At 42.7% G+C, this 26,677-nt stretch overlaps 1 protein-coding gene across 9 annotated transcripts in view; it reads right to left on the reverse strand.

The window, feature by feature from the left end:
• Positions 1-26,677, reverse strand: part of LOC139562676 (calcium-activated potassium channel subunit alpha-1a-like) — a 344,203-nt gene that overhangs the window by 89,253 nt on the left and 228,273 nt on the right. For all 9 annotated transcript variants that reach the window (XM_071380568.1, XM_071380575.1, XM_071380570.1 and 6 more), the window contains exons 6-14: positions 21,301-21,376; positions 19,933-20,008; positions 18,338-18,508; positions 16,253-16,344; positions 8,686-8,796; positions 8,342-8,447; positions 7,863-7,945; positions 7,717-7,786; positions 7,388-7,543 (exon numbers count right to left, since the gene is read on the reverse strand). In XM_071380568.1, coding sequence (XP_071236669.1) covers positions 7,388-7,543; positions 7,717-7,786; positions 7,863-7,945; positions 8,342-8,447; positions 8,686-8,796; positions 16,253-16,344; positions 18,338-18,508; positions 19,933-20,008; positions 21,301-21,376 — 941 coding nt within the window. The remainder of the gene's footprint in view (positions 1-7,387; positions 7,544-7,716; positions 7,787-7,862; positions 7,946-8,341; positions 8,448-8,685; positions 8,797-16,252; positions 16,345-18,337; positions 18,509-19,932; positions 20,009-21,300; positions 21,377-26,677) is intronic.

Genomic DNA, 26,677 nt, shown 5'->3' on the forward strand with positions numbered 1-26,677 from the left:
ATCTGTAGAAGTTTGTGAGTGCTTTTGGTGACAAGCCGAATTTCTTCAGCCTCCTGAGGTTGAAGAGGCGCTGCTGCGCCTTCTTCACAACGCTGTCTGTGTGGGTGGACCAATTCAGTTTGTCCGTGATGTGTACACCGAGGAACTTAAAACTATCCACCTTCTCCACTACTGACCCGTCGATGTGGATAGGGGGGTGCTCCCTCTGCTGTTTCCTGAAGTCCACAATCATCTCCTTTGTTTTGTTGACGTTGAGTGTGAGGTTATTTTCCTGACACCACACTCCGAGGGCCCTCACCTCCTCCCTGTAGGCCGTCTCGTCGTTGTTGGTAATCAAGCCTACCACTGTAGTGTCATCCGCAAACTTGATGATTGAGTTGGAGGCGTGCATGGCCACGCAGTCGTGGGTGAACAGGGAGTACAGGAGAGGGCTCAGAACGCACCCTTGTGGGGCCCCAGTGTTGAGGATCAGCGGGGTGGAGATGTTGTTACCTACCCTCACCACCTGGGGGCGGCCCGTCAGGAAGTCCAGGACCCAGTTGCACAGGGCGGGGTCGAGACCCAGGGTCTCGAGCTTGATGACGAGTTTGGAGGGTACTATGGTGTTAAATGCTGAGCTGTAATCGATGAACAGCATTCTCACATGGGTATTCCTCTTGTCCAGATGGGTTAGGGCAGTGTGCAGTGTGGTTGCGATTGCGTCGTCTGTGGACCTATTGGGTCGGTAAGCAAATTGGAGTGGGTCTAGGGTGTCCGGTAGGGTGGAGGTGATATGGTCCTTGACTAGTCTCTCAAAGCACTTCATGATGACGGAAGTGAGTGCTACGGGGCGGTAGTCGTTTAGCTCAGTTACCTTAGCTTTCTTGGGAACAGGAACAATGGTGGCCCTCTTGAAGCATGTGGGAACAGCAGACTGGGATAAGGATTGATTGAATATGTCCGTAAACACACCAGCCAGCTGGTCTGCGCATGCTCTGAGGACGCGGCTGGGAATGCCGTCTGGGCCTGCAGCCTTGCGAGGGTTAACACGTTTAAATGTTTTACTCACCTCGGCTGCAGCATATAATTGGTAGCATTGGATAGAAAAAACAGTTTCTAAAACTGTTAAAATAATGTCTGAGACTATAACAGAATTGATATGGCAGGCGAAAGTCCGAAGAAAATCCGACCAGAATCTTTGTTTTTCAGCTCCCAGGCTCTTATTATGGAAACTTACTGCATTAAAGTATGTTCGTCACCCAAATTGCAATTCCTATGGCTTCCACTAGATGTCAACAGTCTTTATTCAAGGTTTCAGGCTTCATTTTTGAAAAACGAACAAGTATTTTGAGTTTTTGTTAGGCGAGCACCTGGACCAAATCAGTCTTTCGGCGCCCTTACAAATGTTCCTTTCCTATTGAACATAGTACTTTCCGTGTGAAATATTATAGTTTATTTATATTTTAGACTACCTGAGGATAATATAGAAACGTTGTTTGACTTGTTTGGACAAAGTTTACCGGTAGCTTTTTGGACTCCTTTGTCTGCATGTTGAACGAGTGGATTACTGAAATCAATGGCGCCAACCAAACAGACCTTTTGGGATATAAAGAAGTATTTTATCGAACAAACCGACCATTCATGTTGTAGCTGGGACCCTTGGTATTGCAAACAGAGGAAGATCTTCAAAGGTAAGTGATTAATTTAATCACTATTTGTGATTTTGCGAAGCCTGTGCTGGTTGAAAAATAAGTCGATGTGGGGCGCTGTCCTCAGATAATCGCATGGTATGCTTTCGCCGTAAAGCCTTTTTGAAATCTGACAACACAGTTGGATTAACAAGAAGTGAAGCTTTTAAATGATATAAGACAATTGTATGTTCATGAATGTTTAATATTACGAATATTTATTTGAAATCGCACCCTCCAATTTCACCGCTAGTGGGACACCTAGCCCAAAGATGAATTTTAAGGCCTTTATAAACCCTTCTTAAGGCCTTTATAAACCCTTCTTAAGCCCTTTATAAACCCTTCTTAAGGCCTTTATAAGCTCCTCTGGGTTTCCTCCCAGTCCCATCCTCATTAGAAGTCTCACAGCTATGGAGGAGACCCTTCGATGAACCGCAGACACACTCAGATCCTTACCCATTATAAAACATTACCCGTCTCTCTATGATAACTCCACCGCTCCTGACAGCTATAGAGTTTTTAATATGGGACTCAGAACACACTTCGTCCATAACTAACACACTTCGTCCATAACTAACACACTTCGTCCATAACTAACACACTGGGGTAAAATAAATTGGTCAGGCATCTTTAGGGGAACACTAACCGAGGGGGACCTTGTCATTTGATCCTGCGGAGATGGCATCTATTATTATGTGTGTATGTGGCACCCTATTCCCTATATAGAGCTATGGGCCATGGTCAAAAGTAATGCACTAAGTAGACAATAGGGTGCCATTTGGTACGCACCCTCTGTAATGACCTAGTAAGAGCTGTGCTGAAAAACGGCTGTCAGACATCTCTTCACCTCGTTAACAGGCCTCACAATAATATGTCCTCAAGTGCAACCCAACATGCACTATAAGCCTTCTGTTTATAGCATTCTGTTTATAGCAGCCTTTCTTAAACTATGGGTAGCGACCCATAGTGTAGTACATTTATAAGGATTTCATTAATTACTGTAATTGATTTTGTCCAAGTGCAACTGCACTCTCTGTTCAGTGCGCGCTCTGCTTAGCAGCTGCGTCTCTGCTCAGTTTGGCAGCAGCGCGAGTGGGTGGAAGATGCCCGTGTGCTTCAAGGTTAACCAGATCTTTTTTCTGCAGTTTTCTTGAAGATCACTACGCGACCCACACGCTGCACTGCTGAACAACCAGATGATGCTCTGTCAGCCACTGGCTTGTAATTCCCACTCGCCATCACTCACTGCTGGCATCGAATGGACTCAAGCTAGCCTCAAGTTCTGACTGAGTTCAATTGTCATGAAACGCAAATACAGCGATGAGTTTCTCTCCCTTGGTTTAATACAAACTTTGAGAAACAACGAGGAGATCCCACAATGTGTTTTGTGCAGGGAAGTGCTTAGTAATGAGTCTCTCAAAACAAACAAATGAAAACGACTGACCAAACATCCACAACATGACGCTAAAACCAACGAGTTCTTTCAGAACAGGGCAGAATGCTTCAGGAAACAGTGCTTCGACAGTGAGTTAACTAGCAAGGCATTTTTGTCATTTTATAACAGGTGATGATAAGCAGCAATAAGGGAGTAACTTGTACCATCTCTCATAGCATTCGATGTGAATTTCTCTTTCAAACAATCCACTTGTATACAGTCAATAGCTAACGTTAGCCAATGCAAGCTATCTAGCTACTGATAGTGCAACCCTAAGTAACAGTACAGATGAACATGAAAAAACCCGATTTGCTGTTAAAATACAAGCAATCATTTTAATTCTGAACTGGAATACACTGATTGACGCAATATGCGTTTTGAAGCTGAGAAATTCAGTGAGAAAGCAGAAGATGTTCTGATTCAGTTTGGCACCACATACCTGTGCGAGTCAGGGTTCTCAACTGTCAAAAACTGAGCCCAGAATTGACATGCTTGTTTAAAACTTCAACCAGTCACACACCTCTCATTAGGACTGTGTGTGTGTGTATGTTTTCTGGACTACATCTGTGTGATGTGATCAATCAGTTTATTCCAGTTCAGAATAAAAATATTTATTGGATTTTAACAGTAACAGTTCCAACCAGGACAGATATATAAGAGTGTTTTTAATGGGGAAAAATAAACATGAATAGATATTTATATGGGTATTTCATTTAATTGTTATTTGTCTATATTGCATTTGTTAATGGGCATAAGGGCAATGAAATGTACCGATGTTTAAGTATAAACATGTTTTCATAAGCTTGGGTCTCAGGAAAACACAGAATTTCTAATTTGGGTTCCAGGCTGAAAAAGTTTAAGAACCCCTGGTTTATAGAATTCTGTTTATAGCATTCTGTTTATAGCATTCTGTATATAGCATTCTGTTTATAGCATTCTGTATATAGCATTCTGTTTATAGCATTCTGTTTATAGCATTCTGTTTATAGCATTCTGTTTATAGCATTCTGTTTATAGCATTCTGTTTATAGCATTCTGTTTATAGCATTATGTTTATAGAATTCTGTTTATAGCATTCTGTTTATAGCATTATGTTTATAGAATTCTGTTTATAGCATTCTGTTTATAGCATTCTGTCTCAATATTCATATGTTTATGGAGGTCTCTCTAGGACATGCTGACAGAATCAGAACAACTATTTTAATTAGGCCATTCAAAATGGATCCTAATATAATTTACTACAGTTTCATAATCATTTCATGTTCTTCGGTCATTCATTTTGACATTGACTTTCAGTTGCCAAAGATTTGTATAAACTATTCCATGTGTATTCATTCTGCTATAAAACAACATATGGTGTGAATTTAACATTTTTGTTGAAAAACGACAGTGAAAGGAAGGGGCCTGCTGACTTGGTCCCAGTATATCAGGTACAAGGTGCCTCACCAGACTTGGCCTAGCATTAGTTCTGACTGACTAGGGCTCTATCGCTTCACAACACCAAATAATGGTAGGAGTAATAATACTGTGTCTTAGTTTCTTCTTCTCATGAGCAGTGATTCCTCCCTTCTTTTTTGGATATTCTAGACTTGTGTAGACAGGCTACTTTATATCCACTGAGCTGCCATGGACGATGACGGATGACTTTCCTGAAAGCTTTGCAGATGTCACAGATGATGAGAGCCTGGCTCAACGTTTTAAATCCCTCTATAACGAGGTCAATGCCTTTTCATTCACAGCTTAGATAACCTACTATGGTTTGGCGTCAATGTTCCATCTATCCATCTATTTATATGTCTTACTCTATGTTTCAGGATGGGAATATGGCCAGCAGATGTCTCTTCTCCATCCAGACCTCGTCAGCCCACCCATTATAAACTCCTCCATCAGCTTTATGACATGAAGACCAGCTTTTTCAAAGTGGCGTGCCAAGAATCCTACAGATACAGTGGGGAGAACAAGTATTTGATACACTGCCGATTTTGCAGGTTTTCCTACTTACAAAGCATGTAGAGGTCTGTCATTTTTATCATAGGTACACTTCAACTGTGAGAGAAGGAATCTAAAACAAAAATCCAGAAAATCACATTGTATGATTTTTAAGTAATTAATTGGCATTTTATTGCATGACATAAGTATTTGATACATCAGAAAAGCAGAACTTAATATTTGGTACAGAAACCTTAGTTTGCAATTACAGAGATCATACGTTTCCTGTAGTTCTTGACCAGGTTTGCACACACTGCAGCAGGGATTTTGGCCCACTCCTCCATACAGACCTTCTCCAGATCCTTCAGGTTTCGGGGCTGTCGCTGGGCAATACGGACTTTCGGCTCCCTCCAAAGATTTCCTATTGGGTTCAGGTCTGGAGACTGGCTAGGCCACTCCAGGACCTTGAGATGCTTCTTACGGAGCCACTCCTTAGTTGCCCTGGCTGTGTGTTTCGGGTCGTTGTCATGCTGGAAGACCCAGCCAAGACCCATCTTCAATGCTCTTACTGAGGGAAGGAGGTTGTTGGTCAAGATCTCGCGATACATGGCCCCATCCATCCTCTCCTCAATACGGTGCAGTCGTCCTGTCCCCTTTGCAGAAAAGCATCCCCAAAGAATGATGTTTCCACCTCCATGCTTCACGGTTGGGATGGTGTTCTTGGGGTTGTACTCATCCTTCTTCTTCCTCCAAACACGGCGAGTGGAGTTTAGACCAAAAAGCTCTATTTTTGTCTCATCAGACCACATGACCTTCTCCCATTCCTCCTCTGGATCATCCAGATGGTCATTGGCAAACTTCAGACGGGCCTGGACATGCGCTGGCTTGAGCAGGGGGACCTTGCGTGCGCTGCAGGATTTTAATCCATGACGGCGTAGTGTGTTACTAATGGTTTTCTTTGAGACTGTGGTCCCAGCTCTCTTCAGGTCATTGACCAGGTCCTGCCGTGTAGTTCTGGGCTGATCCCTCACATTCCTCATGATCATTGATGCCCCACGAGGTGAGATCTTGCATGGAGCCCCAGACCGAGGGTGATTGACCGTCATCTTGAACTTCTTCCATTTTCTAATAATTGTGCCAACAGTTGTTGCCTTCTCACCAAGCTGCTTGCCTATTGTCCTGTAGCCCATCCCAGCCTTGTACAGGTCTACAATTTATCCCTGATGTCCTTACACAGCTCTCTGGTCTTGGCCATTGTGGAGAGGTTGGAGTCTGTTTGATTGAGTGTGTGGACAGGTGTCTTTTATACAGGTAACGAGTTCAAACAGGTGCAGTTAATACAGGTAATGAGTGGAGAACAGGAGGGCTTCTTAAAGAAAAACTAACAGGTCTGTGAGAGCCGGAATTCTTACTGGTTGGTAGGTGATCAAATACTTATGTCATGCAATAAAATGCAAATTCATTACTTAAAAATCATACAATGTGATTTTCTGGATTTTTGTTTTAGATTCCGTCTCTCACAGTTGAAGTGTACCTATGATAAAAATGACAGACCTCTACATGCTTTGTAAGTAGGAAAACCTGCAAAATCGGCAGTGTATCAAATACTTGTTCTCCCCACTGTACATAGGATAAACCAGACTGACTGAAAGACATTTCTGACTGAAAAGACTCCCTCAGAGAGGTTTCACTCAGCAGACCGGAGCTCAGTACTCCTGTGGAATCACATATCTATCCCATAATAAGTAATGGGAAAATAACCTGTTTAATAGTCCTGCTGAAGGAATGTTACCTTGATAAATGTATCGAGAAGAGATTGTGTCAACGTTTCCTCAATGAAAGAACACATTGTGAAAAGGTTGTGGTAATGTTACATTTACATTTGAGTCATTTAGCAGACGCTCTTATCCAGAGCGACTTACAGTAGAGTGCATACATTTTTATTACATTTTACATACTGAGACAAGGATATCCCTACCGGCCAAACCCTCCCTAACCCGGACGACGCTATGCCAATTGTGCGTCGCCCCACGGACCTCCCGGTTGCGGCCGGCTGCGACAGAGCCTGGGCGCGAACCCAGAGACTCTGGTGGCGCAGCTAGCACTGCGATGCAGTGCCCTAGACCACTGCGCCACCCGGGAGGCCAGGGTGTTAGTTACCCTACTGACATTGTGTCAATGTTTCCTCAATGAAAGAACACATTGTGAAAAGGTTGTGGTAATGTTAGTCACCCTACTGACATTGTGTCAACGTTAACTCAATGAAAGAGAACAGTGTATTAAAAGGATGTGTTAAGGTTATCTCTGTGAAAGAGATCATTGTGTAAAGGTTGTGTTAATGTTGTGTCAATGTTACCTCGATGAAGGACCTCATGGAGAAGAGGTTGGCCAGCATGGTGGAGAGGCCCTGGGCCAGACAGCTCTGAGCTATGAAGCCAGCCTTCAGCTCTGCTAGACAGATCGCATCATCCCCCTCCTTCCAGTTCCAGCTAGGAATGTTGAGCAGGTGAGCCTACACACACACACACACACACACACACACACACACACACACACACACACACACACACACACACACACACACACACACACACACACACACACACACACACACACACGTGTTTGAAGCATGGTTATTATTATGTGCATCATTGCAGTTAGAGTAGGAGTGACGTGCTGACCCACCTTGTTATGGTATTGTAACATCTGAGTGATAATTCGTATCTTGGGGGAATAGTTCTTGATAGAGATGACCCTACAAATTCAAAACATTTTTAACATATACTGTATACACAGTCCTTTCTCCAGATTTTCATCATCATCATTATTACCTCATGATGTTGGAGGCGTCTTCAGCATCGGGATCTGGACAGTACTTATTAGCCAGAATCAGACAGGCGTCTGCTGACTCAATCTATACAGGGAACGATGACGGGTTACAGATAGAGAATACACACCAGAAACCCTTTCACCTTCAAACATCACAACGTTTCAACCCCGTATTGATCTTCCTCAGGTCAAATATCACAACGTTTCAACCGCAGATTGACCTTCCTCAGGTCAAATATCACAACGTTTCAACCCCAGATTGACCTTCCTCAGGTCAAATATCACAACGTTTCAACCCCAGATTGACCTTCCTCAGGTTAAAGCAAAGATCCAATTTGGATCGAAACGTTGTCACTCTTACACGGTGGTATGAGGAGTATTGGCCTTTTTTCTTGTTGTGTTTTTCATGCACAGCCTTTCACCCTGTAACTACTTAATAGTGGAATATGATGCACAACAGCAGGACATGCTAGTACAGTACCTTCACTCTGGCCAGATCGTGAGGGTTGAGAACAGATCCCTGGTAGAACTCTACCTGGGTAAAGTGCCGTTTGAACAAGGCTTCCAGCTCAAGATTAGGGGAAATACTACAGGAACACACAGAGGGGGTGGGGGGGGGACAAACAGAGAGAGAGGGGAGAGAGAGAGAGGAGAGAGAGATGAAAGAGAGCGGGGGGGAGGCAGAGTTAGGACACAAATACAAGTTGCGATTTGAAGTTTACTCATGAGAGAAAGAACAATTTCCTATGCTTTATGTTGACATTATTTTGTGTTTAATTATGCTGTGTAATGGTTCAAAGTGAGGTAGTGAAAACATTCACTTACTTATGGAGAAAAACAATTTCTACATTGACATCATCCCTGTCCTTGTGTAGGAAGTCTTTGAGGAAGTTGGAGACACTTTCGAGCGTAATATGACCACAAACCACAATGTGCCTGGAGAAGGGGGGGAGAAATCCATTTGAGCGAGGCAACATAAATCACAACCAACACTGGCACGCCTCGAAAAGATCAAACATTCAAAGCACTCACAACTCTAATTCCCAATAAAAACTATTTTGTGTCAGACAAATGTCTTTTGAAAACTTTTTAGGGGGGGTAAATCTGACATGGCATGTGAAATGAAAACCCTGAGCTTTGAACCACTTTAAAGTGACCTCAAATATAAGCACACAGTACACTTTCTGGTTTTAATTGTCATCAGTTCTCAATAAGGAAACCGTCCCCTTGTGCCAAACCGACCCTCCGAGAGCAGAATACATGTTGACAGAGACATGTACATCAATACGCACACGTGTTCATACACGGCATCACTAAAAGCCTTCTGAAGTGATTTCTTGGTCTGGGGCTGACAGGACCTCTAAACAGGACTTGTTGACGTGTGGCTGGCAGGATACTGTGTTTCAGTGGACTTGAGTTCTTTGTTAGACAGAGAGCACTGCTGAATTCAGGAGGAGGATAGATTCGGACAGATAGGAGATTGCTGGGGTCGTGACCTTGTTAGTCCCATGGTTCCACTCTGGGCTGCTGTGTCAGACGGTGATGATTCACTCCAGAGAGAAGATCTCAGATAGAGAGGGTTTCACAGTAACACTCAGAGAAGCTGCACTCATACTGGAGTAGATTTGAGTCAGTTGGGAAAGAGATGCTGCTCTTATTCTCTGTATCATATATATTATTTTATTTAACCTTTATTTAACTAGGCAAATCAGTTAAGAGCAAACTCTTCTTTACAATGACGGCCTACATCGGCCAAACCCAGACGATGCTGGGCCAATTGTGCGCCGCCCTATGGGACTCGGTTGTGATACAGCCTGGATTCTAACCAGGGTGTCTGTAGTGACGCCTTTAGCACTGAGATACAGTACTTTAGACCGCTGTGCCACTCGGGAGCCTCTATCAAGCCTGTTCAGGTGACTCAAAATATGATTTTATTTCTGTTGTACAGCTCAAAGCAGAGATAATTGCAAGCTGCCCAGGGGTGGGTTTCCCAAAGCCTTCAGAGCAGAGTCGTTCCACCAATTCTGTGCCTTTTGAGATGTGTAACTTGGTGAATTAAAACTTTTGATTTCACCAAATTTTTACATTCTGTCATTAAGAGCACATGTTCAACTTAATAAAACATGTGTTATCCCATCTCAATAGGTAATAGAAAATGACTATAGTAAGTGCCTGTTAAGTGCCAAATAAAGTAACAGGGTTGACCGTAACAGGGTTGAAAATGTCATCTTAAATCAACCATAAATCCCTGTGTGACAAGGGGAATGGAAGCTTGTTGTGTGAAACAGGGAGGGGCAATTGAATGCAGGTTTCACAATATATATGTTTTAACACGTCTAGCCTGTCTATCTATGGGTAACAGGGTCGTTTTCCACCACAAAACACCAGAAAATGGCCAAACAGAGTAGAACCAGCTCAAGTGCTTTTACACTATGATTTGTTTATTACCTGTTCAATATTTCTTTAAAAAAATATATATTTAAAAATGAATAGTTTCACTGTATTAAAACAAGAGTTCAGTTCACTTAACAGGGTTGACCTTGAGGGACAGCTATTTTTTCCTTAAAATTAAATCACATTAAATAAATTATAATATTCAGAAATGACTGTCATATCAACAAAATAACTATGGCTTTACAATGATGGTGAAAACTTTGATAAATGTTGGGGTGAAGCGGGCAAAAATCGTCCTGGAAGTCACCGAGGGTGCACACGGGGACATGTCAAAATGCAGAATTTTGGCACTTTAGCAAGTGTTTATTCATATTACAAATCTGATTTCTTGAATTCTCAACGTGGTCTATATTAAAGGGCACTTCACTGAATAGAAAAGTATTTTAAAATTCTATATTGGTGCCCAATTTAAACAAAAAATATCAAAGGAACAAAAAGGCCCTCTTTTCGTGGAACGACCCAGCTAAAGTACTAGGTTGAAACACTACATAATTAAACTAATCCGGATGGTTAAAGACAGTTTTAACCATTCATCTTTACCAACGGTCTCATATGTACTTGTAGGCAAAACTAACTCAACGTCATCAAGCCAGCATTCGAAGGCAAACCGCAAATAAAGAGAAACCCAAACATACTCTCGTTGACTCCAGCCTCTAGTCATCCAGGGGATTACATTGGACACAGAGACGGGTGAGCTACCCTAATTGCCCTACAAAGACCTGTAAGACAATCTGTGTAATGGCTATGGCTCTATACGCTAGCTAAAGAGATGTGGAGCAGTTAGTAACCAAATACACAGACAGTCTGACTCACTGAAGAGCTGTAGTTTGGTCTGTTCACTTTACAAAACCTAACTCAATCTGTTCTAACCAGAAATTGGAATCATTCTTTTTTTTGTTCAGTTCCACAGTTCCAAACAGCAAAATAAAGTTCTGAACCCGTTTGAACACAAAAACAGTAACGGTTTATATTGTTCCTTTCTGTTCCTTTTTAAACCTCTAAAATCTTTTTATTTAATTTAATTTTTATTACTTCACCAATCAGTGCGGATAGAGCAGCTTGCTGGAGCGGGCAAGCTGTAGCTGTTTACATGCATTGGACCTGAGTTGCAACTGAAATTTTGTGGGTGGGGTGAGAGCGATAGAGGTTGGAAGAGGACGCTTGGCTTGAAGAGTATTATCTGAATTACAGACCACATAATTCTACCTACAGATGAGAGGCTTCTATGAAGGAACTTTGAACTTCCGGGAGTTGGCTTAATGTTGGAACAGAGCTAGCTAGATAACAAGCTTGTGTGTGCAGATCGGCACCAGATTTTAAATAAAAACACATCTTACCTTTTTGTAGTTCATAAATCCAATGTGAAATGTGATTACTATAGTATCCTTAACTAGCATTGAAAAAGAAAACCCGTTCTTCTCTAATTAAAAATCTCTCTCCTTAATTTCTGAATCCCGCTTCTAATGTCAGTAGACTACAGAAGCCAATGCTTCGAATCGGGAGGGCCAGGTAGCCTACACATGAACACACACTCACAAAGATTTTCAGCTGGCAGGCAGACACTGGAATACATTTTTGAGTGATATAGTGAGAGCTTTGCATGCCCCGGAACGTATAATAACGTTATTAACCGGTTCCCATTCATTTTAAAATAATGGTTCTGTTCCGGAACAGTATAGATCACTTTTGTTCTTGGTTCTGATTCTGTTCCTCAATACATTTTGGTTCTGTTCCAACCAGTTCCAACTCCTGGTTCTACCACACTCTGATCCAAGCCCATGTTCTCATACTGGGAGAAGAGGAGACCATTAGATCATACATTAACTCCTGTTGTATATGGAGGACTCAACTGTAACAGAGTATGAGTGAATTCTCAGGAGTGTGAATATGAATGGTAAATAAGTCTGTATCAGTTGGTGATGAAGTCCAGTCCAGATGATTGTGACCAAGTGCCATTGAAGCACATTAAGGAGCAGACTGAGGTGTACAAAGGTCAGAGAGTAGACAATCTGGTGGACATAACATGATGAAAACACACGGCATGGTAGCCATTGAGCATAATATAATGATCTTTACAGATCTGCCCATCATCCCTTTAAGCATTTAAAAGAGCAGTGATGATTGCATGGTGGGCCCTGGCCTGGCTATCCAGTGATGGAATGAGGCTGCAAGCTCTCTGGTGATATCAGATGATGAGCAGAGGTCTTAGTGAGGAGCCTGCAGAAGATGATGTGTTTCATTCAGGGAAACAAAAACATCAGTCATGTTTTCCTACTCCCAATGTCCAGAAGTCATCTTCAGAGGCTGAATAAATGGAATTTGTGCAGCAGTAGTGTCTGGCTTTTTTGTGCCTTTGCATTAAGAGAACACCCACACACACAGGCGTGGGCACACACACAGCTCATCTCAGACATTTCTTCTCCATGAATATATTAGTTATCAGTGGAGCTTGACAGATTTCTTTAAGCGGAACAATTGCTGAGAGTATAAATGATTCAGTTGACTTCATTAAAGGACGGACAGACCACTGATGATTACCCCTATTGGTGTGCCAGGGCTAGCATTCGAGACCACACCACAGTATCCAAACCAAGGAAGGTATTTGGCTACATATTTAAAGGAGTGGTAAGGATACATGATTCAACAATTAGATGTTTTTTTTTTATTGTCATACACCAGATAGGTGAAGTGAAATGTGTTGTTTTACAGGGTCAGGAATAGAAGTAATTGCCCAACGAGCAAATTAGGGTTAAGTGTCTTGCTCAAGGACACAGACAGATTTTCCCCCTTGACATCTCTGTTATTCAAAGCAGCAACCTTTCGGTTACTGGCCCAACGCTCTAAACGCTAGGCTACCTGACGGAAAAAATATAACTTCCTTTAAGCGTATTCAAACCTGGACTCCTCAATGAAACATCACACTCAAAAAACTAAAGTTGGGTGTACAATCACGGTGGCACAAGAACATAAATGAGAAAATATTACACACAAATACCAAGCGCCACAATAAAAGGTGCACAGCATCACACCAAAATGCACAAGGGAAGTCTGAGAACGTCCATAACAGACCATGCAGGATATCAACATAACAAACCATATCATCAGGAACACATGAAATACTTCACCACAGCAAAGACAGCTCAAACACCAGCAGAGGTCACACCATTGCTATCACTCTGATCCTTAGGCTGATAGTGTAAGACGCAGAAGGAAAGGCAACAAAACACCATATGTTTTGAGTTTTCCACTCAACAGTGGCCTATTTTGTTCCAACTAAGGAACGTGGTGTAGCATAAAAAACACAATTTTCCACAGAAACAAGATATATTTTGATGCTATCTAACCTGAATACTGGAGAGCGTATATACTGTATACTGTCATGTTATTCATGAAGGTAACGACATGTTCAGTGTCACATTAATTGGGCTATTTATATATGTTAATACATGTGCATTACATTTCTAATGCACACTAGAGGGAGCCTGCTGTACATATTATATAATATGTGTGACAGGGATGAGAGTCTCCAGGTCTACACATCGCAGGCTGCTAGCCCTCACAGGCCATCATAGAACACATTTAGAGTACTGCAGGGTTCAGCCAGGGTTGAGGCCAGTTTCCACACCAGCCCCTCTGTTTCAGTGGGGACTAACGGAAACCACAGAGCCGTTATGAAAATCATCGAGCCCTAATGAGAACCACAAGGCCGTGAGTGCAGCTTTAGCTTTTTCCTTCCTCAAAAAGTGTACTCTCGAGAGGAAAACATTATGACAAATGTGTTTGTATATGTGTCATGATCTATAATATACATATACAATATGAACACATGCATACAGTATTTAACATAATAACATACAGGTCCTGATGCCTCTGTGATTGGCTGGCTGAAGTGAGGGCCTGATTACTACCACATGTATGCATGATCATTAAAGCCAGAGAGAAGGAGAAGCGGAGGGGGAGAAAGAGAGAGAAAAATAGAGGAGAGAGGAAAAAGAGAGGGACAGAGAGAGAGAGGACAATAAATGGTGAAAGGGGGAAAGAGGGAGTGTGTGTGAAGAGGGGAGTGAGGGAGAGGTGGAACGAGGGGGAGTCGGCAGTTCTGACAAACCCTTCTCTCATTACCCCGTCAGTGAATGGAGACGCAGGGCGCCAGACAAACATAACATATCATCAATCGTGTCTCACTGACGTGGAAACAGCTTCAAACAAAGACTGGTTTCTAATAGCTCTCTCTCTCTACTGTGGAATGTCAGTATGTATGGGTCACTGACAGCCCTGCGTGACCATGCAGAGAGGGAGGAAGGGGGTGGGTGAGAGAGAGAGAGAGATGAAGGGGTAGAATGAAGAGAAAGAGGGAGAAAAAGAAAGACAGAAGGGAAAATGGTAAGATAGAAAATATAATGAAGGTGAAATAGAGAAAGAGAGAGATAAAGAGAGAAAGAGTTGCAGGAAGTCTCTCTATCCTGCTGAGCTAAACTATGAGGAGCAGTGAGGTTAGTCTGTGTCTAACTAAGAGGCTAGTTAGTCCATGTGCTGTGATGAGCTGTTGAGCCAGTGAAGATTGAGCTACAGAACCAGGGATTCAGCCACAATACACACACTGTACACACACACACACAACACACTGTGTTCTGAACGTCCACACACACACAAAAACACCACTACCTCTGGACAGCACAACTACGGCCACACAAACCAAACGACAGGACACCAAAAAAACAAGCGGGCAAAGCAAGCCAAGAGCAATCGCGAGCCTCCAATGAGAGCGAGGCATCCAGCATTCAGGGTGTAGGAGCTGACTGAAGATCAGGGCCAGAGTCATGTCGAGCAGAGGTGATGCGGCTGGCGGTGACAAGACAGGAAGTTTAGCTTTTTGTACAGTTTGCCATGGGAACCATGAAACGTGAAAAAGCCAACGGAGGGGAGCTCAGGTCACAGAGATCATGCAGATAAACTATGCAAATAAATACAAAAATAAAAAGCATGTCTCATGCGGAGTAACTCAAGCAAAATGAAAGCAAGAAAAGAATATCCTGTAATGTCATTGAGATTGATGATGCTTCTAAAAGAATATCCTATAATGTCATTGAGATTGATGATGCTTCTAAAAGACCACCAATAATAATGCAGTTGAGGATTATATTTTTTTCTATTTTCTTGTGAAGCAGAAACGTGTACTTTTTTACAGCATATAGTAGGGGTTTCATGACTAGTTATTTTACAATAATGTATCATCATGATCCTGATTCGTCCTTATAGTGAGAGCACAATTGGAGGAATGTCATTGGACGGTTTCAGAATTAAGAAGTAGGACAACACATATTAATACCATATGTCTACAATGTAGTCATGAAAGCTCTAGTTTAAATGAATTAAGATGCAGCACATAGGATGTTTCAAAGTAAAAAATAAAAAACAAAAGCACAAGGATGGACTTCAGGTGAGCACTGAGTGAGGGACAGACAGAGAGAGAGAGAGAGGCAGAGAGAGAGAGAGATTAGATAAGAGAGACAGGGAGAGAGAGATTAGATAAGAGAGACAGGGAGAGAGTGAGACAGGGAGAGAAAGAGAGAAAATTGAGAGAAAAATAGAGAGTAAAGTGACATGGACATGTGTCCTTATGGCCAAGGTCTCCAGTCACGCAGTGTGACTACAGTAATGGAAATTTGGTGAATCAACCCCCCATACCATTCTAAACCTGAGGGGGGCGCACTCGAGTCACACAAACACACCTTGTCTGGATTTGGACTTACTTTCTGCCTCGTGTTGAGTTATAACTCCCTCCGTATTTCTTCCGATTAAGGATGAGAGCAGCAATTTCTGGCACGTAGCGAGCAAACATGGCCTACATGCATGAAACAGAAAAAAGAAAAGGGCATGCAGAAAGGGTTCTACCGCGTACAAGGAAAGACAGCAGAACCTTCCGGAAAATACTTACTTTCTCCCATTAACCGCACTATAGGAACCACCATATTTCTTGCGGTTTCCTATTAACTCTATGATTTCAGGGACGTAGCTGGCAAACATGGCCTAAGGAGAAGATAGGAGACACAAGAAGAGACTAAAGAAGACACTAGGCCATAGAGGGGGTGGAGGGGGAGCCGTCTAGCGGGCGCTTAAATCCAAACAGAGTTCTGGGTGGAGACAAAAATACTTCTTAAGATATCAAATAAATGTGCAAATGCTGAAAAACTGGGGGGACGTTAGAGTCCAGAAGTTTCTCTTGTAGTTCTCACTCAGCATTGACACTTTAAAGAAGAGAACAAACTAAGAGATGTGTTGCCCAATCAATGTTTAAAAAAAATAATTTGGGGGTAAAATCAAAAGAAAATATTTTTATTAAGAAAACCCCAGTTTTTAAGGGTCATGGGTTTTGGGAAGAAAAAAGAAAAAAGTGTAAATAGCGCCACAGCCGACCAACAACGGTCGATCTGAAATAGCATCCAAAATATCTGGAAGTGGCAAAGAGAAGAGGGGGGGAAAAAAACCTATGTGCCATGTTTTGTCCAACAAACACCAATGATGTGGCAGGTTGATTTGAGCAGGCCGGCCTGATGGTCCACAGCTGCAAAACACATTAAGACTCATTTGGAGGGCAGTGGGAATGAGCTGGATGCATTTGGCAAAGTGTTGCAGCCTGCTGTCCTGAAGTACAGTACTTCTCTTTTCCTGCCTATGTCAATGTCAATATCATGCTAGCACTGTTTAGTTATTTTTGATGACTGTTTAGTGGTTAAGCGCTTTGCTAGCCATTTAGCTACCCAGTATCTAACTGTTTAGCTATTTGCAAAACGTTGAGCGGTTTGCTTACTATTTAGCTATTCACAAACCGTTGATCCGTTCGCTAACTGTATATCTATTCAAACCTTTGAGCCGTTTGCTAACTGTATAGCTCTTCAAACCTTTGAGCCGTTTGCTAACTGTATAGATACCCACTAATTGTTGAGCTGTTTACTAACCGTTTAGCTATCCATTAATTGTTGAGCTGTTTACTAACTGTTTAGCTATCCATTAATTGTTGAGCTGTTTGCTAACCGTTTAGCTATCCATTAATTGTTGAGCTGTTTGCTAACCGTTTAGCTATCCATTAATTGTTGAGCTGTTTGCTAACCGTTTAGCTATCCATTAATTGTTGAGCTGTTTGCTAACCGTTTAGCTATCCATTAATTGTTGAGCTGTTTGCTAACCGTTTAGCTATCCATTAATTGTTGAGCTGTTTGCTAACTGTATAGAAGCAGACCTGCTGCTGCTAACCCTGAATGGCCTTTAGACATAGTAACACACTTCCTTTATTTTATTACATCTCTATGACGACCACATGGCACACTCTCAAACAGCTGGGGGGGGGTCATCATCTACCTGATCATATGAGATGGATGGCGTTATAGGCTAATAGTCCAAACTAACGGACATCGGTTTAGCTGCAGTGAGCCCCTTTTCCTCTAGGGGGTGCTGGTCTGACTGTGGTTAAATGTCAGGTGGGAAAAAGAGCTGCAGTCGCTATGGTAACACTCAGGCTGACCTAGGCCTGGTCTTCCTGCCACTGTGTTTGTTGGAATAGTGGGGAGGGACACGAAAGGAAGGGAGTAGTCCTGAGATCGCAGACTGCTTTAAGAAGAACGGCAACAACAACATTATCAGGCCGCAGGTGTATTACATTATCTTATAACTACTCTTCAGACCAATACAACCCACACGCTATAGGAAGGGGGACAAGGGGAGAAACTACAGTACCCAGATACAGACAAATAACATTGATAGTAGTGTAAGCAGGGAGGTACACTGTACATATCTAAATATGTAAGCTTAACAGTACTATGTAAACATTGCTAAACTATCATAAAGCTACATTTCAAAATACTTTACAGGTAATAATGTTGAGTAAGACATTGAAGTCTAAAGTATCGTTTACTGATTTTGCTGTCTGGTTTAACAGTTATATGGTGTGAAGATGGAGACAGGCAGGTTGAGGGTGGGGGGAGGGGTGCAAGGGGGAGGAGGGGAGAGAAAAATGTTGTTTTACCAAACCCCCGAGGATGAAGAAGACCATGAACAGGCGTCCCAGGGTGGTTTTTGCATAGACATCCCCGTAGCCCACTGTTGACATAGTGACCATGAGCAAGTAGACACATTCCCAATAGGAAAGTGACTGGGAATTTTGGAAGTTTTCCCAAGGATCCCCTGAGTTTTCCACCTAGAAACGGGAGCGGGAAGGAGATTTGAATAGGGTAGAATGTCAGTCAGAAGCAAAAACGTTGGAAGGATTTTGATCACAACCTCTGAAGCAGGTTCTAAAGGTTCATTCTACCACCAACATGGTCTTAAGAGTCAATCAAACCAGCATTGCAAAGTATACACAGTAGCCAACAAACATGTCTTCCCGCGGATTAATACATTTCCTGCATGGTTGAGGATGCTGTAACACTACCGAGTACCTCCTCCACTGGTTAGTGCCTCCAGTTCGGAATGACTGAACTGAACACGACATGGTACTGACACTTAGGGCAGCAGTTTGCAAACAAAGGCCCTGCACACAACCTTCTCAATACAAGTTTGATTGAATCTGGCCCTGGTGAACTGATGTGCTTTCATTCTAATCTGATAAGCAGGATTTCTGGAACCTTAATATTGATCTAATGCTGCCATCTAGTGTCAGGAGGTTAGCAGTATCCACCTGCATGTTCTAATGCTGTATTGGTTGGTGTGTTACTGAACTGTTGGTTGAGCTATTGATATAAGTGTACTGACAACTTGAGCCAGCTGTTTGTAAGAAATAACAGAAAAAGTGAAAAAAGGTCAGATTTGATTAAAAGATCTGTAGTTTTACTGATAAAAAGGACAGACATTGATCTGTAGTTTTACTGATAAAAAGGACAGACATTGATCTGTATTTCTACTGATATAAAGGACAGACATTGATCTGTAGTTCTAATGATTGATTAAAGCGCCCCTAACTCTTCATCATCACATGGAAACACCCTCTATTGGCCGGTCCGAAGGCAATCCCTAGCCCCCTCCACTCGGGTGGCAGCACATCTGAACTGGGTGGGTGGGGGCTACACGAAGATGGCGCCCACCTAGCCTTTTTAACTAACATGCTGATTCTCAAATCAAGCCCCGCCCCCTACCCCCTAGGCCCTGCTGTGGATCTGAGAAGATCGTATAGGTTTAAGCAATATGGTAAATTGCTGCTTCACCTTGCCTTCAGATAGGCTGGGAATTTACATATAGTTGCGGGCACTGAAAATGTTGTATTTTGGTACTGGCAGAACTATTGCCCCAATGGGTGTGCAACACTCTAGGGTATCCCAGCGATAGTTTGTCACAAAAACACCTGTAGAGCAGTGCATGGTTTAAAAAAAGAAAAAACTAACTTTTTAGTGCACACAACTGTATACAATTAGTTCCGTATTGCTTACATACCTAACCGATCGTTTCGAACTTACAGGAGTGCCCAGGGGGTAGGGGGTAGGGGTTGGTCTGGGACCCTTCAGCACTCCAGATCTGCCACACATCCAGGGGGAAGGGAGGGGCTAGAGGTTGTTTTCGGACCAAGCGTTAGGAGTTCTCACCTCCCTTACTCCCCCTGTAGCCCAGCCCCCCCGCCCAGCCACTTACCAAATGTATGAATCCGGCAGCTGTTAGCCATGTGCTTATGAAGATGGAACACAGGTTCACCAGCTTGATGGAATTGCTGGGTAGAATAAGAACCATAAAAATCTCTGAAAGAGATTCAGACCAGGTAAGGGTGACAGAAAGAGAATAATGTAATGGGAGAGGTTCATCTATGTAAGGCTAGAAAACACCTGGTTTAGGTTGTAAAGTACAGTACTGTACATGTCCTCTCTGCTCCTGTCATTATTTTACCATTACGTCAAGTTCTGTCTTTATGTCTGGCACTGTATGCCAGTAACATACAAAAGAAAATGTCGTTAAGCATTATAATAAATTATTTTTTTAAAAGACGTGCTATTCTGTTCTCTTTCTCTACGCCAGGAAATTAATGGGACTGTGGGTCTCTAGGGGGTGGGATCAGGTCAAAAACAAAAATGCACCCAAACAAACATAAAAATGAATTAAGCTGAAAGGGATTACTCTATTGAACTGCTAAGGCACATTATGTCATGCCAGCACTCCACCCATCATCTTGTGTTGTTTTTCCTACATATAGTCAACAGCTACTGCAGTGTCTGTTCTTGCCCTGCTGTAATAGGGAACGTGTCATGCTTTAGTTCAGGATCTGTCTACATTCATCATACAATCTCTCTTTCACTTTTTATCTCTCTCCCTCCCTCTCTACCTATCTCTCCTTTACCTACGTTAGTGCTGAACCACAGAAAGAGAGGATTACTGTACATTACTCAACGACTCTGTGTTTACAGTGTCAACAGTCCAGAAAGGAGAGAAGAGGCACGCTGGGCCAAACAGTCATCTAGAGAAACCTCAGTGACACTTTACTGGACAGTCCTGCTATTTACCCAGCCACATGGGAAAATGGAAGTTAAATTACATAGTTATTACATAACAATTTCAGAAGACATGAGTGAGATTCATTGGAGCGACTATACAATGTGCCCGTGTGGCTCAGTTGGGACAGCATGGCGCTTGCAACACTATGGTTGTGGGTTCGATTCCCATGGTGGACCAGTATGAAAAAGCACAAAATGCACTCACTACTGCAAGTCGCTCTGGATAAGAATGTCTGCTAAATGACAAAAATGTACATGTAAAATTTGTTTCAGGTGCTTGAATGAAATGATTTGTGAACGTGATGAGGAATCACCCTTTCCCTGCTTTGAAGTTGTTACCACTTAAGTTCAAATATCTAAGTCTGGAACAGGACTGTAAAATAAAGTGTCACCACAGCGTCTAGACAAAGATCAAACCTGAGCCGAGCTTCTATGTCAGATGGATTCTGGAGATAGTTGGTGTGGTGCTACCATGCTGGAGTGGTGGTGGTAGTCCAATGAAAGCCCTAATACTTACCTTGTTTTTAAGATATTCAAAAACTGTAAAATTTCAGAGAACTGTATCAATCTCAAGGCTCTCAGGAATCTTAAGCCTGAGTGAGAGAGAGAGAGAGAGAGAGAGAGAGAGAGAGAGAGAGAGAGAGAGAGAGAGAGAGAAAGAGATATTAATGAATGTTAATCATCATACATACTATAAAACAATGGTGTTTTACGCACATCCAACATCACACAAGAGCTGACCATAAAAATGACATGACAATACTGGACAGAACAAGAACACCTGAGAAAGTCCATGTTAGTCAAATGATTGTCAATATATCACCAAAATATTTAGTAAGAAATCTCGTGTGGGCATTGCCCGGAATTTACCTGCACGGCAGGAAATGCTAACTTTGAGTGTATTCAAGGTTTAAAAAGTTACGTTTGTAATTTCCAATTTAAAATGTCAAACTTAATTTGCCCTAACGAAAAATGTATCAACCCCTACAAAAAATGTCCATACATTTTAATCTTGCTGTAGCAAACTGGCTCAAATTAAGATCCTACATCTGCACGTTAATCATAAATACAGTACTGTATTCTTCATATATACAGTGGGGAGAACAAGTATTTGATACACTGCCGATTTTGCAAAGCATGTAGAGGTCTGTAATTTTTATCATAGCTACACTTCAACTGTGAGAGACGGAATCTAAAACAAAAATCCAGAAAATCACATTGTATGATTTTTAAGTAATTCATTTGCATTTTATTGCATGACATAAGTATTTGATACATCAGAAAAGCAGAACGTAATATTTGGTACAGAAATGCAGTGGTCTAGGGCACTGCATCGCAGCGCTAGCTGCGCCACCAGAGACTCTGGGTTCGCGCCCACAGGCGCAGCCGGCCACGAGGGGCGACGCACAATTGGCCTAGCGTCGTCCGGGTTAGGGAGGGTTTGGCCGGTAGGGATATCCTTGTCTCATCACGCACCAGCGACTCCTGTGGCGGGCCGGGCGCAGTGCGCGCTAATCAAGGGAGCCAGGTGCACGGTGTTTCCTCCGACACATTGGTGCGGCTGGCTTCCGGGTTGGAGGCGTGCTGTGTTAAGAAGCAGTGCGGCTTGGTTGGGTTGTGTTTCGGAGGACGCATGGCTTTCGACCTTCGTCTCTCCCGAGCCTGTACGGGAGTTGTAGCGATGAGACAAGATAGTAACTACTAACAATTGGATACCACGAAATTGTGGAGAAAAGGGGGTAAAATAAAAAATATAAAAAATATCATACAATGTGATTTTCTGGATTTTTGTTTTAGATTCCGTCTCTTGGTTGTCGAACCCACAAAAGCTGATTCTCCAGATACTCAACTAGTCTAAAGAAGGACAGTTTTATTGCTTCTTTAATCAGAACAACAGTTTTCAGCTGTGCAAACATAATTGCAAACGGCTTTTCTAACAATCAATTAGCCTTTTAAAATGATAAACTTGGATTAGCAAACACAACGTGCCATTGGAACACAGGAGTGATGGTTGCTGATAATGGGCCTCTGTACATATTCCATTAAAAAATCTGCTGTTTCCAACTACAATAGTCATTTACAACATTAACAATGTCTACACTGTATTTCTGATCAATTAGATGTTATTTTAATGGTCAAAAAAGTAGCTTCTCTTTAAAAAACAAGGACTTTTCTAAGCGACCCCAAACTTTTGAACGGTAGTGTACAGTAGATATACTTTGTGATTTGTAGCCTCTAAGGTGGCTATATTAGGAACACCTGATCTTTCCATGCTAGACTGACCAGGTGAATCCAGGTGAAAGCTATGATCCCTTATTGATGTCACTTGTTAAGTCCACTTCAATCAGTGTATATGAAGGGGAGGAGACAGGTTAATAAAGAAGGATTTTTAAGCCTTGAGACAATTGTAACATGGATTGTGTACATGTGCCATTCAGAGGGTGAATGGGCAATACAAAACATTTAAGTACCTTTCAACGGGGTATGGTAGTAGGTGCCAGGCGCACTGGTTTGAGTCAAGAACTGCAACGCAGCTGAGTTTTTTACACTCAACAGTTTCCCGTGTGTATCAAGAATGGTCGACCACTTAAAGGCCATCCAGCCAAGTTGACAACTGTGGGAAGCATTGGAGTCAAAATGGGCCAGCATCCCTGTGGAAAGCTTTCGACACCTTGTAGAGTCCATTCCCCGATGAATTGAGGCTGTTCTGAGGGCGAAAGGAAGGGGGGAGCGAGTTTGTGCCCTACATGTGTATCTGTCGGATTCCAAAATGAGCTCACCCAGAGATTAAAGAAACAATGCAACACCTGCCTCAATATCAGTTTACACCACACCACCATGCTCTGATTCACTGTGTGTGTGGATGGATGGAATCATTTACACCACACCACCATGCTCTGATTCACTGTGTGTGTGGATGGATGGAATCATTTACACCACACCACCATGCTCTGATTCACTGTGTGTGTGGATGGATGGATGGATGGAATCATTTACACCACACCACCACGCTCTGATTCACTGTGTGTGTGGATGGATGGAATCATTTACACCACACCACCACGCTCTGATTTACTGTGTGTGTGGATGGATGGAATCATTTACACCACACCACCACGCTCTGATTCACTGTGTGTGTGGATGGATGGATGGAACCATTTACACCACACCACCATGCTCTGATTCACTGTGTGTGTGGATGGATGGAATCATTTACACCACACCACCATGCTCTGATTTACTGTGTGTGTGGATGGATGGAATCATTTACACCACACCACCACGCTCTGATTCACTGTGTGTGTCGATGGATGGAATCATTTACACCACACTCTGATTCACTGTGTGTGTGGATGGATGGATGGAATCATTTACACCACACTCTGATTCACTGTGTGTGTGGATGGATGGATGGAATCATTTACACCACACCACCACGCTCTGATTCACTGTGTGTGTGTGGATGGATGGAATCATTTACACCACACCACCATGCTCTGATTCACTGTGTGTGTGGATGGATGGAATCATTTACACCACACCACCACGCTCTGATTCACTGTGTGGATGGATGGATGGAATCATTTACACCACACCACCATGCTCTGATTCACTGTGTGTGTGGATGGATGGAATCATTTACACCACACCACCATGCTCTGATTCACTGTGTGTGTGGATGGATGGAATCATTTACACCACACCACCATGCTCTGATTCACTGTGTGTGTGGATGGATGGAATCATTTACACCACACCACCATGCTCTGATTCACTGTGTGTGTGGATGGATGGAATCATTTACACCACACCACCACGCTCTGATTCACTGTGTGTGTGGATGGATGGAATCATTTACACCACACCACCACGCTCTGATTCACTGTGTGTGTGGATGGATGGAATCATTTACACCACACCACCACGCTCTGATTCACTGTGTGTGTGGATGGATGGAATCATTTACACCACACCACCATGCTCTGATTCACTGTGTGTGTCGATGGATGGAATCATTTACACCACACCACCACGCTCTGATTCACTGTGTGTGTGGATGGATGGAATCATTTACACCACACCACCACGCTCTGATTCACTGTGTGTGTGGATGGATGGAATCATTTACACCACACCACCATGCTCTGATTCACTGTGTGTGTCGATGGATGGAATCATTTACACCACACCACCATGCTCTGATTCACTGTGTGTGTGGATGGATGGAATCATTTACACCACACCACCATGCTCTGATTCACTGTGTGTGTGGATGGATGGAATCATTTACACCACACCACCATGCTCTGATTCACTGTGTGTGTGGATGGATGGATGGAATCATTTACACCACACCACCATGCTCTGATTCACTGTGTGTGTGGATGGATGGAATCATTTACACCACACCACCATGCTCTGATTCACTGTGTGTGTGGATGGATGGAATCATTTACACCACACCACCATGCTCTGATTCACTGTGTGTGTGGATGGATGGAATCATTTACACCACACCACCATGCTCTGATTCACTGTGTGTGTGGATGGATGGAATCATTTACACCACACCACCATGCTCTGATTCACTGTGTGTGTGGATGGATGGAATCATTTACACCACACCACCATGCTCTGATTCACTGTGTGTGTGGATGGATGGAATCATTTACACCACACCACCATGCTCTGATTCACTGTGTGTGTGGATGGATGGAATCATTTACACCACACTACCATGCTCTGATTCACTGTGTGTGTGGATGGATGGAATCATTTACACCACACCACCATGCTCTGATTCACTGTGTGTGTGGATGGATGGATGGAATCATTTACACCACACCACCATGCTCTGATTCACTGTGTGTGTGGATGGATGGAATCATTTACACCACACCACCATGCTCTGATTCACTGTGTGTGTGGATGGATGGAATCATTTACACCACACCACCATGCTCTGATTCACTGTGTGTGTGGATGGATGGAATCATTTACACCACACCACCATGCTCTGATTTACTGTGTGTGTGGATGGATGGAATCATTTACACCACACCACCACGCTCTGATTCACTGTGTGTGTGGATGGATGGAATCATTTACACCAGTAGTGACTTAGGTTAATAGAGAAGGGCAGGCCGATGTTGACCAGATTAACTTTGAAACATTAACTTCAAGTCTAATCTCTCATGGACACACTGTACATACGTAACATGGTGTCATAGCATCTGACCATTTGGACAAATTACGATTTTACAAGGGTTCGCATCCTCCGAATATTAGAAGGGGAGATTTGACCCACACACTGGACTGAAACGTCTGTTTAGGGGGTGGACACTTCTCAAGTCTGGTTAGTATATTTTTACCCCTAGAACGTAATCGAGCATCTGACGCAATTAACGCAAGATTTTCGTTTTTGGTATCCAAGATTACATGAAGTCTAATCTCTTTGTGTTTTTAGATCTGTTTAAAGATTCATTCATGGTGTAAACAGATACATTCTGTAAACACAAGTCTTAGTGAGCCAACTTACAGCTACCACAAATATTTAGTATACCCGGCCCATGCGGGTATCAAACCCACAACCCAGATGCTACAAACATGATTTTCCAACAAACTAAGCCATTCCATTGAATTCCTCCGCTGCTGTTCGCTACATACTTCAGTATGACTGACATCATCAGAGTCGTTTGTGGTGACGTCAAAATTAGGGGTGTTGTACAAAACAAAGTCATCAGCTATTGGATCAGCTCTAACCAATGGCGAATTTGCAAAACATTGCTTTACCCATGTGTGTTCTGGCTCTGGCCCAACCCATTGGTTTCTGGGACCAATCAGACAGTCTATAACGTATTTCCATTCTAGAAATCGTAGGGGAGGTACTCAGA

This window comes from Salvelinus alpinus, chromosome 32, assembly GCF_045679555.1.
Source record: "Salvelinus alpinus chromosome 32, SLU_Salpinus.1, whole genome shotgun sequence".
Classification (NCBI taxonomy): Eukaryota; Metazoa; Chordata; class Actinopteri; order Salmoniformes; family Salmonidae; genus Salvelinus; species Salvelinus alpinus.